General features: G+C 43.7%; 1 protein-coding gene across 4 annotated transcripts in view; it reads right to left on the bottom strand.

Moving 5' to 3' along the window:
- The window catches only part of LOC102449197 (protein strawberry notch homolog 1-like), a 93,946-nt gene that overhangs the window by 59,838 nt on the left and 17,908 nt on the right, over window positions 1-16,200 (bottom strand). For 3 of the 4 annotated variants that reach the window (XM_075914761.2, XM_075914759.2, XM_075914760.2), the window contains exons 3-9: window positions 15,057-15,161; window positions 13,863-14,172; window positions 6,570-6,667; window positions 4,985-5,081; window positions 2,104-2,264; window positions 1,761-1,894; window positions 1,543-1,633 (exon numbers count right to left, since the gene is read on the bottom strand). In XM_075914761.2, coding sequence (XP_075770876.2) covers window positions 1,543-1,633; window positions 1,761-1,894; window positions 2,104-2,264; window positions 4,985-5,081; window positions 6,570-6,667; window positions 13,863-14,172; window positions 15,057-15,161 — 996 coding nt within the window. The remainder of the gene's footprint in view (window positions 1-1,542; window positions 1,634-1,760; window positions 1,895-2,103; window positions 2,265-4,984; window positions 5,082-6,569; window positions 6,668-13,862; window positions 14,173-15,056; window positions 15,162-16,200) is intronic. The other variant, XM_075914758.2, reaches the window with a different exon arrangement.

Genomic DNA, 16,200 nt, shown 5'->3' with positions numbered 1-16,200 from the left:
AATGATGGACCTAACCCCCATGAATCTAGCTAGCTCTTTTTTTTGAACCCTGTTAAAGTCCTAGCTTTCACCACATCCTCTGGCAAGGAGTTCTACAGGTTGACTGTGCGCTGTGGGTTCAGCCGCGTAAGGCAAGTGATAAATTCTGGTGGCAGCATGAGAACCACAACTAATAAATGCTGGGGGCGGGAGTAGAAAGAAAGAAAGAAAGGGTTTAACTCAAACCAACCAGCTGCCGGATAGAATTCAAGGGTTGGGTTGGGGCACCCTGGGACACAGGAGAAGCGCAGGAGCAGAAATCCATGACCTGAACTTGGGGTATCAGAAATGAGTCATCAGTGCCCAAAACATGGAGAGGAGGGGCTGTCCCGCCTTCTAACCCTTTTGGGGGGTGCTTAGGGCCTTTTGTGCATTTCTTGGGAGTGATTTTACTCAGAAAAAGTTTCCAAGGCAGAGTGCTCCAACCTGCAAAAACAAGAGTTCAAGGTGGCTGCCTCAACTGATTTTTGGAAGGGACTCACAGAACTCAGGGCAGCCCGAGGGATTACCAGGGGACATGGGTCTACTCCGTAGTAACAGTGAAGCAGAGCACAGCAGCCTGGGAGAGGGCAGGGGGGCACAACGGAGCAGGCTCCTACCACCACATGGCTCTCCCTGGGGTACACCCTGAATAAAATGGATACCAGGTCCTCGGCCCAGCCGAGCCTGACACCATGCTCCCCTTCCCTTCCCCTCCCCTACACTGGGCGGGGAGGGACCCAGCCCGAATGGACCCCAGGACCCCGATCCAGCCCCAGCACAGACCTCTCTCACCCTGTCCCTCGCTGCCTGGCTTCGCCGCCGCCTCCTGCCGCCCGGCTCAGTGCAGCGCCCTGTGGCAAAAGCCAGCACGGCTCCGCTCGTGGGGAGGCGCTGTCCCTGGAGGCCACAGTGACAAGGCAGGCGAGCGGCCCAGGATGTGGCTCAAGGTACACTGGGGCAGAGACCTTGCCCTGTGGCCCCACAAGCCCTGTGTGAACTCAAACTGCACCGTGGGCCATATGCGAACGGGCCGCATGTTGAGTAGCCCTGTGCTATAGTAATTTCCCCAGTTTACTTATGAGAATGTCATGTTAGGACCGCCAAAACCCTTATTAACATCAAGCTATATCACATCTACTGTTCCCCACCATCCACTAGGCTGGTAAACTTATCTAAAAAGGAAGTTAGGTTGTTTGGGTATGATCTGTTCTGGACAAATCCTGTCAGCTATCCCTTTTAACCATATCCCTCAGGTCTTCACAAAACTGATCATTTGTTCCAGTATCTTTCCAGGTATTTAAGTTAGGCTGACTAGTCTAGAATTCCCTAGGCCTTCTGTTCCCCCTTTAAAGGTAGATATTTGGCTTGCATTCTTTCCCTTTCATTGTTAATATTCAATAGGTTGAATGATCACCATTAATCTTGTTTGTTTCAACATAAAACAATGACTTTAGACAGTAACATGCACATCTCAAACATGCATAAATTTTGCCTCAACTATACATAGTAAAGTTTCCACACCTTGTTTAATGAATGAACCAAAATATTTTTTGCTCCAATGTCCCTCAAGTCTCTTTCCGCATCATATTTCAGATCATTTGACACACTAAACCTGGATACAAAACAAAAGAAACATACAAAATTGGTCTTTTGCTGTCATTTACAAATGCACCACAATTCAAGACTTGTCCAAAAAAAAGCTTAAAAACTTTAAATACTATCACAAATAGTTAACCTACCATACAGCCCTTTTTCTTCCCAACAAGTAATTTTCATAGATTATTCCAGCTATGGTCCTTCCTTTTCCTACACCAGCACCATCACCTATCAAGAATCCAGCTCTGTCTCCATTAGGCAGGAATGTTTCATGTTGCTATGGGGGGGGGGGGGGGGGGGAAAACCCACACATTTTAAGTTTTCAAAAGTGTACCATCACATCTATTTTGACAGAGACAGAAGAGCCCACACACCTCCCTCCCCAAACACACTTTCACACAAGCTGATCCTGAAAAGGAAAGTTTAATCCTGCAGTGGACCTTTGCATTACAAAAATAAAGGATTTAAAATTATAGTGCAGCCTACCTGGGCTGCATAAGTAATTGCTTCCAGTTGCAATGCCGACAGCCAGCCATTATCGATACTTTCTTCAGATATTGATGTCTGATACCATACTTCAGGAGGGGTTACACTGGATAATGAACTGGTTTCTACTACGGGATCAGGATGCCGTAGGCCAATTTTCACTAATGGGGGGGGGGGGGGGGGGGAGAAAAACAGCAGTTCTAAACAGTTCAGAACACTTTCATTATTGTTAGTTATTTCAGAAGCAGATAAACCCTGAGAATAAACTTCCAAGACAGTAAAATTGCCAAAATTGCCTAATCAAGGTTCAACAGTAGGACAACTCTAAATTCCTTTGCTCTTTTTGAATCCAGCTACTGCTCTTAATATGTGAAATGGGGTCTCTAAGAAAAAGAGGCATCCATGAAGATCTACTTCTGCTGTGTCAAAATCCCCTTTAAGTTAGAAATATTGGCTTTTGAGTTCTGCCTTCCCTCACAGAAAAGTCCTCAAAACGACTTAACTCTGCTCTGATAACATCACTGCCATTTTCATACTGAGAACACACAAAAAGCTTTCCTCAACCATTCTTTGTTTATACATTGCTATATTGGCTAGGTGGTCAAACTGTGCCCTCATAGCACAGAGCATGGGAATAGAAGTCAGATCAAGAGCAGCTCAGTTTAGTCAGTGATTAGCACACATTACCTATAGGTCTGTGGTGTGTCTATTCCACAAAAACCAAAGTTACATTTAAAAAAAAAAAGGTGCTTCCCAAGACATGCTCCAAAGAATACAAGATTTTTTTTATAACATCATGAGAACTTAAATGCATGCTGGCATATGAGGGCTATCAGGAGAAAAAAAAAATCCAAAAAGCTTTGCAGGTCACAGACTGTGCCCTCAAAGTATTGTACCATTTAGTTACAAATAGAGTAGATAAGAGTACAGCAATGTGATCAATATTGGAGCTTAAGGGCATTTGAAAACCTGTTTCTGTTCTGTTCTTTTTAAAACGTACTGAATTGCTCAAACTAAGATTGTTTTACACTCATTTTGAGCTGCAATAATAGAATGATCAAGATTTACCATCTTACATTCCCTGTGTTCAGAGAATCCATTACATCTAAGCACATTATCTTGCTGATGAGTGCAATTTTACATTAAGTGTTCAAAAAATGTATTATCTCTTTCCAGTGCATGGAGCATAATGGGCGCAGCTGTTAAGTCTTTATTCCAACAAGTGAACTCTTCAATTGAAATCAGCAGTGAAAGCAAAAATAAAAACCAAGAAAAGCCTCAGTAGGCTTCTACAGTGCTGCTGAAAAGGATAAAGTTTACTTTTTTGGGTAAGAGCAGGGGAGGAAATTGGTGCCATGCCACATCCTACTGTGGAAACAAAGGTAACTAAGATGAAGAGACAGTGAAGAGCAAAACATTTTTTGGACGGATATGCAAAAGAACCATCAATTTTCAAGATACAACACTGGGTGAAATTCTATTGCCTGTGTTATGCTGGAGTTCTGCTGAGATGATCTTATTGGTAACTTCTGCCCTTAAAAGTATGGACATTTAGTGAGGGTTTGCCTTTGAATCCCATGGTTCTTACTGCATACAGATATAGTCCCTGTCAAACACTGCTTAAAATCATGCTGTAAACAATTTTTAAGCTACATTAGGAACACCAAAGGTTAATATTTAATTTTTAGCAATTTAATGTACTTATCACTGTTCCAGTCACATAACTGCTATTTCAATATCCAGTCTAAGTCACTTTCATATTCTTAGTGTTGCAAAGTTTATATTATTAATCTGCAGAATAATTAAGACATTTTATTCCTGAAGAAAAATGGTAGACCTATTTCTACTAATCTTTTGTTCTATAAAAACTGTTAAATAAAATTTAGGACCAAATTTGACCATCCCTTTAAAATAATATACATATAAACACTTGCCTGGCCAGTGCTTAGTTCTAGGATAGTGACTGAAATGGTTTCTTTGGCTAATGAGACTAAGGATGTTAAAATGTGGTTCATCAACTAGTCGATAGGCACTTCCGCATTCCTCTTGTTAGGGCTCTTGCATGTCAAAGGAAGAATGCAGAACTCCGCATACAGCCCGGACCAGCGGGAAGTCCAGCGGACTCCAGGCTGCACACACCATGCCTGCTTTGAAATGCACAAGAGTCCCCAGCTGCATGCCGCTACAAGCCCTGTGTCAGCTGGGGAGTCCCCACCTGATCCCAGGTTCTGGGGAAATGCCGATGAGCACCCCCAGCTGACCCCGGGCTCCACGGCTGTCCCTTTGAAACACGGAAGTGGCATTTTAAAGGGGGTAGCCGCTGCACAGCTGTGCGGCGCTGCCACTTTGAAGTACCCCCCCCCATTTGCTGCCTCTCATCTAGAGGCAGCGGGGGGGGGGGGGGGGGGAGAAGAGAAGATGATATCGGATAGTCGACTAGTCTTTAACATCCCTAAATGAGACAAAGCTTCTTAATATGAAGACAACAGTTCAGTCCTGAGTAGTCAGGAACAACTGTTTTTTTCGTATGCGCACAGATGGATACAAATTCAAAATATCATTGCCCAGTCAAAGTTTTGGCTTACCAATCATTTTATTTTGAAAACTTACTGTTAATGAACTACTGATAGAAAGCTAAACCAACAAGTATCAGGCCCCTCTCCAAAGGCAAGTTCAAAAAATTGAGTGCGTCTTTCAAAAGTTGACTTGCCAGAGTAAGCAATTTTCTCCACAAAGAGCAAAATCTGGTCCCCTTTTAACAAATTATTAGATTTTTATATATTATAAAGCATTACTATTCTGTCTCCATATTCTGTTATGAATTTGGGCATTAAGCCACTTAAGAAGTTTCAGTTTTTGGGATGCAACCAGACAATCATACATTTTATTGGCATATACTCTGCATATGTTTCTGCATGACCCATTTCTTCTTCATCTTCCTCCTCGGGTTCCTCCTCTTCTTTTATTTCTGGAACTTTCTACAACAAAAATATACCTGCATTAGTCAAATGATACATTGCTGATGCTCAACAGCCCAGAAGCGTACAGGCATGTGGAGCAGAAGCTAAAGTACAGACACCCATTTTAGTTCTGTTTCCATAACAACGTACTACCTGAACCAGAGAATAATAAAAGCTTCATTTACAAGGTTTTGGAAGGGCTCAGCAGCCATACTCTTTTCGAAGGGATGCACTTTGAGGACCGTGGCATTCCAATGGAAAGAATTAAAACCATACTAGTATAGGGCATGTGAGCCAAAAAAGAAAACCTGCAAAGCAGCGTGGAGCACTGCAACTAAGCAAGTAGACCAACACTTTTATAAAGCTTTTACTCCACAATATGCAATTTTAAAGTTTATTTAACATTCCAGTTAGCATTAGTTTTATTTTAATTTCAATTAGCTTCCCATTGGTTCACTACATTTGGATGTTTGCCTTGTCATGAATTCAAAACCTTAGGGTGTAAGTGTGCAGTACATAACCATGGACACAACTCTTATTCAGATAAAGGGGTGCTAGAAAGAGTATGATTCCATTTTACTGCAGTCAGCATGCCATGCATCAAATGTTCATCTGTGAACCTACATTTAAGAGTGTACCTAAGCATGTATACCTGTGAAATAATTTGGAAAGGAGAGGGCCTTTACGTAAATATTTCTATGAAATCTGCTGCAGATTTTCATTGGTTGAAGATTCAAGTGACTTAAGTATTGGAAAGTATGCATATGTAATTCACCACAACTGTGGTATCCAATATAACTCAAAGAGATGACAAAACCTATTGTTTTCCTGTGGTCCAGGCTACTATACAACACATGCCTGCAGTATTTTTTTAAATTAGAAAAATGTTCTCCATGCCTTAAAGATAAAACCCTTCAGCATCATATAGCTCTTTTTAATATCAAAGATCTAGACAGCTTCTAGGTGCCATACCCAAGATCACGCATCAAACTCATTTAATCTAGTTCTCATTGAAATAGATTTAAGTGCCCAATTCAATAGTTATTAGTGCTAGTTAGTCACTAAACACCCAGCATATCAATGAGCAAAGAAACCGTTTACGTTGTCATACAACTGATGGCTGGTCCAATTTGCTGAAGAAATATTAGCAGCCTCAAACTATGGAGTGGTGTATCGGGTTGCATGACAGGGAAATTGAGGGGGGACATTTTCTACAGCCAAGTGAAAAAACTGCACATGAGCTGTGGTCAGGTAGGACACCCTTCAGCACACACAATGGGTTCTTGTGAAAGGTACCAGACCTTAAAATGACTCCCACCCAAATTCATAGGAAAACTGCTCTGAAGATAAAGCAGTGTGATGCTTGGATCAACCACTCTTGCAGCCAGAGAAAACTCTCCTTCAGAATCTACTGTGCTGTGAGATTATGCAAACCTAGGAAGATTCCATGAGCAAATGTAGGACTCATTTAAGAAACTACTATAGCCATTCATTCTTAATACTCACCATGGTAGGTGAATAACTTCCCATTTTTACATCATTTATCCATATTCTTGCTACTTTCGTAGAAGCTGCCTTCTTTACAGCACCATTGCTTAGATCAGCTACAAGAAATGTTACATTTTACAGAAATTAGTAATTCCTTACATTTTCTGTTGTATTGATTTATACATCAGTCATGGTAGCTAGAAATTAATATATGAAATCTTTGATGGTACACCAACATCCTCAAGAACAGCCAAATATTTATATACAAATCTGCCACTGTCACAACTCAATTCCCCAACCCGGCACTTCAAGTGTAGATATGGGGGTTGGCTAGCAGAATAATCTCTGTAAGAACCTGTCTAACTCCCAGAGACAAACTTGTCCGGTCTCAAGTTTCCCGAGACCCAAAAAGAAAGACGACTGGTTGCTGCCACCACCAAGTTGTAACTAAAAATATAAAATAAACCCTTTTCCAGGGAAGACATCACTTGGAATCCCCTCCCTGAGGTAACGCTCTCCCCCCTGCCCCAACCTCCGTTTTCCTTGGAGTTGGGAAAACAGAGATAATACGCACAGAACAATAGAGCTCTGCTTCTCCCAGGTAATTTAGGCAAGTAGGTTTAAAGGGGAGACACACACACACACACACACACGTGTTAAGCATAAGAAAAATAAAAACGCTTTTATTATTAAAACAAGACTACTTTTGCAAGCATAATAAAATGACTGGGTGTTAAAAGCCATGGATTGATATAGACTTGGAGAATTCCTGGGCTGTAATCCTTAGTTACAAAAAACTGGCTCAGACAAGATTTCCAAACCCCCAAACAAGGAAAATAAAACCTGACAGACTATCTAAATTGTTCCCTGCCTAAACATTTCAATGAATTCAAGGAGTCTAGACCGCTTGGAAATAGTGACCATAATATAATCAAATGTAACATCCCTGTGTTGGGGAAAAACACCTCAGCAGCCCAACACTGTGGCACTTAATTTCAGAAAGAGGAACTACGCAAAAATGAGGAAGTTAGTTAAACAAATTAAAAGGTACAGTGACAAAAGTAAAATCTCTGCAAGCTGCATGAACACTTTTCAGACACCATAATAGAGGCCCAACTTAAATGTATACCCCAAATTAAAAAACACAGTAAGAGAACCGAAAAAGTGCCACCACGGCTTAATGATCAGGTAAAAGAACCAGAGAGAGAGAGAGAGAGAGAGAGAAAGACATCTTTTAAAAAGTGGAAATCAAATCCTAGTGAGGATAAACTTTGCTAAATTAAGTGTAAAAATATAGTAAGCAAATCCAAAAAGGAGTTTGAAGAACAGCTACCCAAAACTAATAGTAAAATGTTTAAGTACATCAGAAGCAGGAAGCTGGCTAAACAACTAGTGGGGCCCTTGGACTATCAAAATGCTGAAAAAGCACTCAAAGATGATAAAGTCATAGCAGAGAAGCTAAATGAATTCTTAGCTTCAGTCTTCACAGCTGAGGAGACTCCCAAACCTGAGCCATTCTTTTTAAGTGACAAATCTGAGGAACTGTCCCAGATTGAAGTGTCATTAGAGGAGGTTTTGGAACAAATAGAAAAACTTAACAGTAACAAGTCACCAGGACCAGATGGTATTCACCCAAGAGTTCTGAAAGAAATCAAATGGGAAATTGCGGAACTATGGTTTGTAACCTAGCCTTTAAATCAGCCTTGGTACCTAATGACTGGAAGATAGCTAACATGACATGAATATTTAAAAAGGGCTCTAGAGGCGATCCTGGCAATTACAGACCAGTAAGTTTAACGTCAGTACCGGGCAAATTAGTTGAAACTATAGTAAAGAATAAAATTGTCAGACACATGGATGTATATATTTTGTTGGGGGAAGTCAACACGGTTTCAGTAAAGGGAAATCATGCCTTACTAATCTACTAGAGTTCTTGAAGGGGGTCAAACAAACATGTGCACAAGGGGGATCCAGTGGATATAGTATACAGGCAGTCCCCGGGTTACGTACAAGATAGGGACTGTACGTTTGTTCTTAAGTTGAATCTGTATGTAAGTCGGAACTGGCGTCCAGATTCAGCCGCTGCTGAAACTGATCAGTTTCAACAGCGGCTGAATCTGGACGCCAGTTCCGACTTACATACAGATTCAACTTAAGAACCCCAGGCATCCCCAAGTCAGCTGCTGCTGAAACTGATCAGCGGCTGATTCCAGGAAGCCCGGGGCAGGGGCTTCCTGTAGTCAGCCACTGGTCAGTTTCAGCAGTGGCTGAATCGGGGACGCCTGGGGCAGAGCAGCTGGGGTGCTGCCCGGTTGGTCCAGTAGCACCCAGAGCGGCGCTACGGGACCAACTGGCAGCGCCCCAGCTGCTGTACCACAGGTGTCCGGAGCAAAGCCGCGGAGCACGGGGGCAGCGGGACAGCCCAGACACGCCGTGGCTGTCCTGCTGCCCTCGGGCTCCGCGGCTTTGCTCTGCTTTGCTCCCCGTCCCCCTGGTCTGCAGACCAGGGGGACGGGGAGCAAAGCGGCGGAACACGCGGGCAGCGGACAGCCCAGGCTCCGCGGCTTGGCTCTGCTTTGCCCCCCGGTCCCCCTGGTCTGCAGACCGGGGGGGGGGGGGGCAAAGCAGAGCAAAGCAGAGCCAAGCCGCTGACCGCGTGCTCCGCAGCTTGGCTCTGCTTTGCCCCACCGTCCCGTCCCCCTGGTCTGCAGACCAGGGGGACGGGGGGGGGGGCGCAAAGCAGAGCCAAGCCGCGGAGCAGCGGCCAGCTGACATCCCAGAAGCGTCTGGGCTGTCAGCTGACCGCGCGCTCCACGGCTTGGCTCTGCTTTGCTCTGCTTTGCCCCCCCCCCCCCCCGTCCCCCTGGTCTGTACTTGGATTTCCAGAAAGCCTTCGACCATGTCCCTCATCAAAGGCTCTAAGGTAAGTTCTCATGAGATAAGAAGGAAGGTCATTCTGTGGACTGATAACTGGTTAAAAGACAGGAAACAAAGGGTAGGAATAAATGGTCAGTTTTCTGAATGGAGAGGGGTAACTAGTGGTGTCCCCCAAAGGTCTGTCCTGGGACCCATCCTATTCAACTTATCTATAAAAGTGATCCAGAGAAAGGGGTAAACAGCGAGGTGGCAAAATTTGCAGATACCAAACTGCTCAAGACATTTAAGACCAAAGCAGAGTGTGAAGAGCGTCAAAAAGATCTCACCAAACTAAGTGATTGAGCAACAAAATGGCAAATGAAATTAATGTTGATAAATGTAAAGTAATGCACATTGGAAAAATAATCCCAACTATACGTACAATATGATGGGGACTAATTTAGCTACAGCTACTCAAGACAGAGATCTTGGAGTCATTGTGGATAGTTCTCTGAAAAACATCCACTCAGTGTGCAGCAGCAGTCAAAAAAGCAAATAGAATGTTAGGAAAAATTAAAAAGGGGATAGAGAACACAAAGTATCTTAATGCCTCTATATAAAACCATGGTAGGCCCACACCTTGAATACTGTGTACAGATGTGGTCGAGTAATCTCAAAAAAGATATTGGCAGTGGAAAAGGTTCAGAAAAGGGCAACAAAAATGAATAGCAGTTTGGAACGGGTCCCATATGGAGAGAGATTAAAACAGTGTTTCTTAAACTGTGTTCACCAGTGTGCCATGAGGGACTCGGCGGTGTGCCACAGAGAACAGATTTCAAAATGGCCACCCTTAAAGGGGCAGGCAACTTTATTTTGCTCAATAACTGTCTCCCAACACTCCGACTTTTTTTTTTTTTTTTGGCTCAACAAAAATTCCTCAGTTTTAAAAAGTTTAAGAATCACTGGATTAAAGAGAGACAGACTTTTCATCTTAGAAAAGAGGAGACTGGGGGGGGGGGGGGGGAATATAATAGAGGTCTATAAATTCATGACTGGTACGGAAAAAGTGAATAAGGAAAAATTATTTCCTTATTCCCGCACTATAAGAACTAGGGGTCACCAAATGAAGTTAATAAGCAGCATGTTTAAAACAAACAAAAGGAAGTTTTTCCTTCACTCAGCGCAGTGTCAACCTGTGGAACTCCTTGCCAGAGGATGCAGCAAAAGCTACAACTTTAACAGGGTTTAAAAAAAAAAAAAAAGAGTTAGATAGATTCATGGACTTTAGGTCCATCAATGGCTATTAGCCAGGATGGGTAGGAATGGTGTCCCTGGCCTCTGTTTCTCCTGAGGTGGGTGACAGGGGAGGGATCACGTGAGAATTACCTGTTGTGTTCCCTCCCTCTGGGGCACGTGGTATTGGCCACTGTCAGCAGACAGGACACTGGGCTTGATGGACTTTTGGTCTGACCCAGTAGGTCTGTTCCTGGGAGAGCCCCTCTCCCTCTCTCCTCTCCTCCCCCCCCCAAAAAAGGGGGGAACCCCTCTCAGTTTCAAATTCCTTATCTGCATTTCATTGGCTGCATGCTCAAAGCCCCCTCCCTCAGGATCATCTCCAAAGTTGCTTAACCCTTTCCTGGCTCTGCAGGTAAATCAGACTCTCCTTTGCAGCTCCTATTCATGACAGTGACCATACCTGAAATTAGTTCTGCTGCCTCCTTCTCAGGGAGCAACATGTACTTAAATCTTTAGATTAACCAGTATGGTAAAATGAGACATGTGGGTCCAATACGTGTAACTTAAAGAGAATACACCTTCATATAGACCATTTAATAGTATTGTCCCTCTCATGAGACAAGGTAATTTAATAGGAAGAAACGTGATCAAGAAACGTGATCTTACTCTACCACATTTTGAAACACTACAGGTTGGACCTCCTTGGTCCGGCACCCTTGAGACCTAACTGGTCCCAGATGGATTTTGCTGGACTAGGGAAGGTCATTTCTGTGCCCCCCCAGTCATAGCCTCGCTGCCAACCTCCCAGCCAGCTTCCCCCTGCCACCGGCCCCTCCGTATGCAGGGCTCCTGGCCCCACTGTGGGAGCGCTGCTGCGGCACGTACAGCTCCACTGCCGGGGCTCCACCCCTACAGGACAGCCCCCCTGCTGGGGTCCAGTTGCACTGCTGGGCGACAAGCCTTGCTGGGGCTTAAACATCGCTGAAGCTCCACCAGGAGGCAGTGGGGCTGCCAGGCTTTTTGCTGCGCTGCTAGGCGGTCCCCACTTCCAGGTTCCTGCCCCCTCACTCCCACCCCTGCAGTGTTGGCACCAGGCAGCAGCTCTACTGCTGGGCTCTCCATTTCGCTGCCACAGGGCAGCTCCGCTACTGGGCTCTAGTCCCACTGCAGGGCTCCCAGCCACCAGCCCTCCACCAGGACTCTCTGGCCCTGGGACATCCATGGTCCTGCTGAACCAGAGCGTCCCGGTTGAGAGGTTCAACCTGTACAATTATTTCTGTAAGAAAGTCAAGATGTTGGACTGAATTGTTTTAAATTGTCAACTACAACACATTTGTTCACTTTCCTCCCTGTGGAATTTAATGATGAGGACCACAGTGCAGATCTAAGATAAATATCTACATAAAGGCAGATAAAGTGGAAGCTTTAGTTAATGAGCTATGTTTCAAGCTTCTACTACATGGAAGCAAAAACAGATTTAATGTAAGACTTGCACAGGTTACTTTTGTAAGAATAGAAATAAAAATACAAGTTAGTAAAAATTGTATGTTAAGTAGTAAGAAAGCATTTAAAGCTTCATTCTTCCAAGTTCTATTAAGTGTTTCTACAAAGAGGTCATCAGGGAAGAGAAAGCCATCTGCTTGTTTGTTTAAAAAAAAAAGCAAGCAGTTCTCAAACTACTGAAAGGTATATTGGACAACTTTACTTCAGCAACTGATAAAATACACCAAGAAGTTACTACTATATTAGACAACAACATGTCCTGTAAAAAGTCTAGGCACATACCATTATGGTAAGGCACCCGTAAAAGTTTATATGATCAACTTTAGAATATCTTCAAACAAGTTGAAGTTATTCTACCTACTGTTACAACATGAAGATAGTTATAAGAACATAAGAATGGCCATACTGGGTCAGACCAAAGGTCCATCTAGCCCAGTAGCCTGTCTGCCGACAGTGGCCAATACCAGGTGCCCCGGAGGGGGTGGACCGAAGACAATGATCAAGCCATTTGTCTCATGCCATCCGTCGCCAGGGACACCATTTCTATGCCCTGGCTAATAGCCTTTAATGGACCTAACCTCCATGAATTTATCTAGCTTCTCTTTAAACTCTGTTACAGTCCTAGCCTTCACAGCCTCCTCTGGCAAGGAGTTCCACAGGTTGTCTATGAACTGTGTGAAGAAGAACTTTCTTTTATTAGTTTTAAACCTGCTCCCCATTAATTTCATTTGGTGTCCTCTAGTCCTTATATTCTGGGAACTAATAACTTCTTTTTTCGCCCTCTCCACACCACTCATGATTTTATATACCTCTATCATATCCCCCCCTCAGTCTCCTCTTTTCCAAACTGAAGAGTCCCAGTCACTTTAGCCTCTCTTCATATGACCCGTTCCAAACCCCTAGTCATTTTAGTTGCCCTTTTCTGAACCCTTTCCAAGGCCAAAATATCTTTTAGGTGAGGAGACCACATCTGTACACAGTATTCAAGATGTGGGTGTACCATACTTTTATACAGGGGCAGTAAGATATTCTGGGTCTTATTTTCTATCCCTTTCTTAATCATTCCTAACATTTTATTTGCCTTTTTGACCGCTGCACACTGTGTGGAAGTTTTCAGAGAACTGTCCACGATAACTCCAAGATCTCTTTCCTGATTTGTAGAGGGCAGTGACCTGAAGAGAACCCCTCACCCAAAGGGGGCGCATCGGAGCAGCCGGTGACTTCCCCCACAAGCCACCCTGAAGGAAGAAGCCGTGCGTAGAAGTGTGTGAACCCGCCACAAGTATTTTTGGGAAGGAGACAGACACCGATGACTAGTTTAAGGACAGTACTCCCCTACCACAGACAATAGATTAGACAACAACATAGATTCAAATAAATCTTCTTGATGTTGAGATAACAAATTGCTACACCCCCCCCCCCCCCCACCCCATGACCATGTTAAATTTTGAAATGGGAAGCTCATACATATTTTCAGTTGTCTCATTTCTTAAAAAAATATAAAGGGTTGAGTTTTTAAAAATTCAGTCATTTTGTACCACTCTGTACTTTCCTTTTGCAACGCTGAGAAGTTGAAAGTCCAACATGTGTTGGGTTTCTAGAGTCAATTTTAATGCTATTATACTGCTACTCCAGGATCCCCACCAAGATCTCTTTTACATTAGATCAGTACCAGATTTCAGAAACAAAACACACATGGAAAGAAGAACCACTTACTAGCTGCTGTCGCAACTGGCTGGGCAATGTTCAGAGGTGGCTTTAATTTCATTAGTTTGTTAAGACTATTATTTTTGAGCAGATCTTTCAGATGGACCCGATCTTTTGAAGGTGTAGTGGTCAAGGCATTGCGTACTGCTGGTGCTGCAACTGATGGTTGAGTAGTTGTGCTGGTTTGAATGATTTTTGCTACAGTGATGGTCTGCCTAGTAGTCATCATAGGTGTGGTTTTTGTCATTACTATTGTAGTCTCCAAAGTTGGAAGCTGATTTATTTGATTCAGCACAAAGGTTGTGGTTGACGGTGTTTGCTAGCAACAGAAAAACAAAAATGTAAGATTGTCCTGTTTTGGGAATATAATCATGATGATTCTCAAAGTGACAGTACACAAAAAGCAAAACTTGTGTTATATGCAGCTCACCTAGAGGATTGGAGGAATCAATTTTAGCAGAATTTAAGCAGTGTGAGGGGTTTTACTCTTAAAGTTTATGGACTCTCAATATTCTCTTTCCATCACACAACTAACTGATACTGAATATTTTATTTCAGGGTGTGGAAATCTGCACAAAAAAGTGTCTTCCAAAATGCATTGAATGTTGCTTCACAGGAAGATCCAGCGCCAAAGGATTTTTCCCCCAAAGTGAAGAGGAAAGAAAGTATCTCACCAGCTAGATAAAGTACATCTGCTATGTGGAGACACTTGGGTTGTAGAGAAATTTTACATACTGCACAACATGGTTTTACAGTTAGTTTATTTATACACTGACTTTTAAAACTCCTTTTTCTGTACAACTGTTAACCCTACCTTCCAGATATTGATCTCCTTCATATAATCACACAGAAAGATATGAACAAGATAATCTATGTTAACAGATATTCTGCTGAATGCAGTTAGACTTCTCAGACTCCCAATTTAAGACAAGATAGGATACCTAAAAGCATCAGGCTGAATGGCCTCTATATTCTAAGTGTACTCATAAGACATGGAATTGGACTCTTCCTTAAACAACTGTTCCCTCTCACACATCACACCAACCCTTCAGAAATGAGTTTTAGTGAGATAGTAGGGAAGGAATTTTTGAATATTCTAAATTATACTGATGGGATGGCAAAGAGCTAACAATTCATAGGCATTCCTCAATTGTTCACGTCACTATTTTACGGATACAAAACTCTAAATAGGTCAGCTCTTACCCTAACATTTAATAGTGTTGGAGTAGATACAGTCTCTGGCTCTTGTTTAACAGCAACTGTTGCCTCAGTCTCCAAGCCTAGTACTAACGCACTAAGTAGCACTAACTAGAGAGAAAGAAAGCAAGCACGATCAGGTACTAGTTTTAGTAGAGGGGAAAAAAAATGAAAACCTTTACTAACACCCCCCTCATATTAAACTAATATTAAACTCCTTCACTTTGCCTGTTAATCTTTCCTGGTTTCATTAGATCAAGATGGTAGCAAACAAAGTCATTGACTTGGCCCCCAAAATTGTTTCGGGCATAAAAACCCTTTCCAGTTAACTGCTGTGAAAGCTGAATGAGTTTTGCAATTTCATTTCTGTTGACAAACTATTGTTTTCCAATCTATATCCAAAAAAAGTGTTCCATTTTTGCAATGTGCAAGTTGTCACTGAGATAATTAATTCTTGCTCTTGTTTCAGAGGAGAGGAAAACCCACACAAGGTATACTAATAGAAGTTCTGTATGGGGATACATTGCATTGCAGCCCTAGAAAGTTGATATTGATACAAGTTCAGTCAACACTTTAGATTCCTTTTCCTAATATACACTTAAGACAGGTGATTACCAGGGCTCGACAAATGCACTTGCGCGCGGTGAGCAGATTTTTCCAACTGGCGAGTGCAGGGGCGGACTGGCCTGGTGGGCTGTTGTGACGGGCTGGCGGAAGCCTGCACTACGGGCGGCGTGGCCCCATCCGATCCGCTGGCCGTTGGAGGAGCAGAGGGCCGTTGGGAAGGGGGAAGTGTGGCGATTCTTCTCATCGGGCTGCCTGCGTGCACCTCCGGTGCGAGGAGGCGGGGCAGGATGCCAGGACACTGGTGTGACATGGCCCCGCTGATTTCAAAGGGCCACGGCAGCTTGGCTCTGGCCGTGTGTCCCTGGGAGCTGACTGCGGCGCGCGGCACAGCCAGGGCCCGCCCCTCCAGCTCCAGTCCTGCTACGGCCCCAGCCCCCCCCTTTGTCTCCGTGCTGCCCATTCCCCACGCCGCCCCTGCACCCTGGACCCCCTGCTCTCCCTCTTCCTTGCGACCCTTTGGCTCTGTGCCGCCCTTGCACCCCGCACCCTGCTCCCTGCCCCCCCAGCTCTGTGCTGCCCATTC

This window comes from Pelodiscus sinensis, chromosome W (genome assembly GCF_052426305.1).
Source record: "Pelodiscus sinensis isolate ZL-2025 chromosome W, ASM5242630v1, whole genome shotgun sequence".
Taxonomy (NCBI): domain Eukaryota; kingdom Metazoa; phylum Chordata; order Testudines; family Trionychidae; genus Pelodiscus; species Pelodiscus sinensis.
The sequence above is the reverse complement of the archived record's forward strand: the minus strand, read 5'-3'. Positions and strand labels throughout refer to the sequence as shown.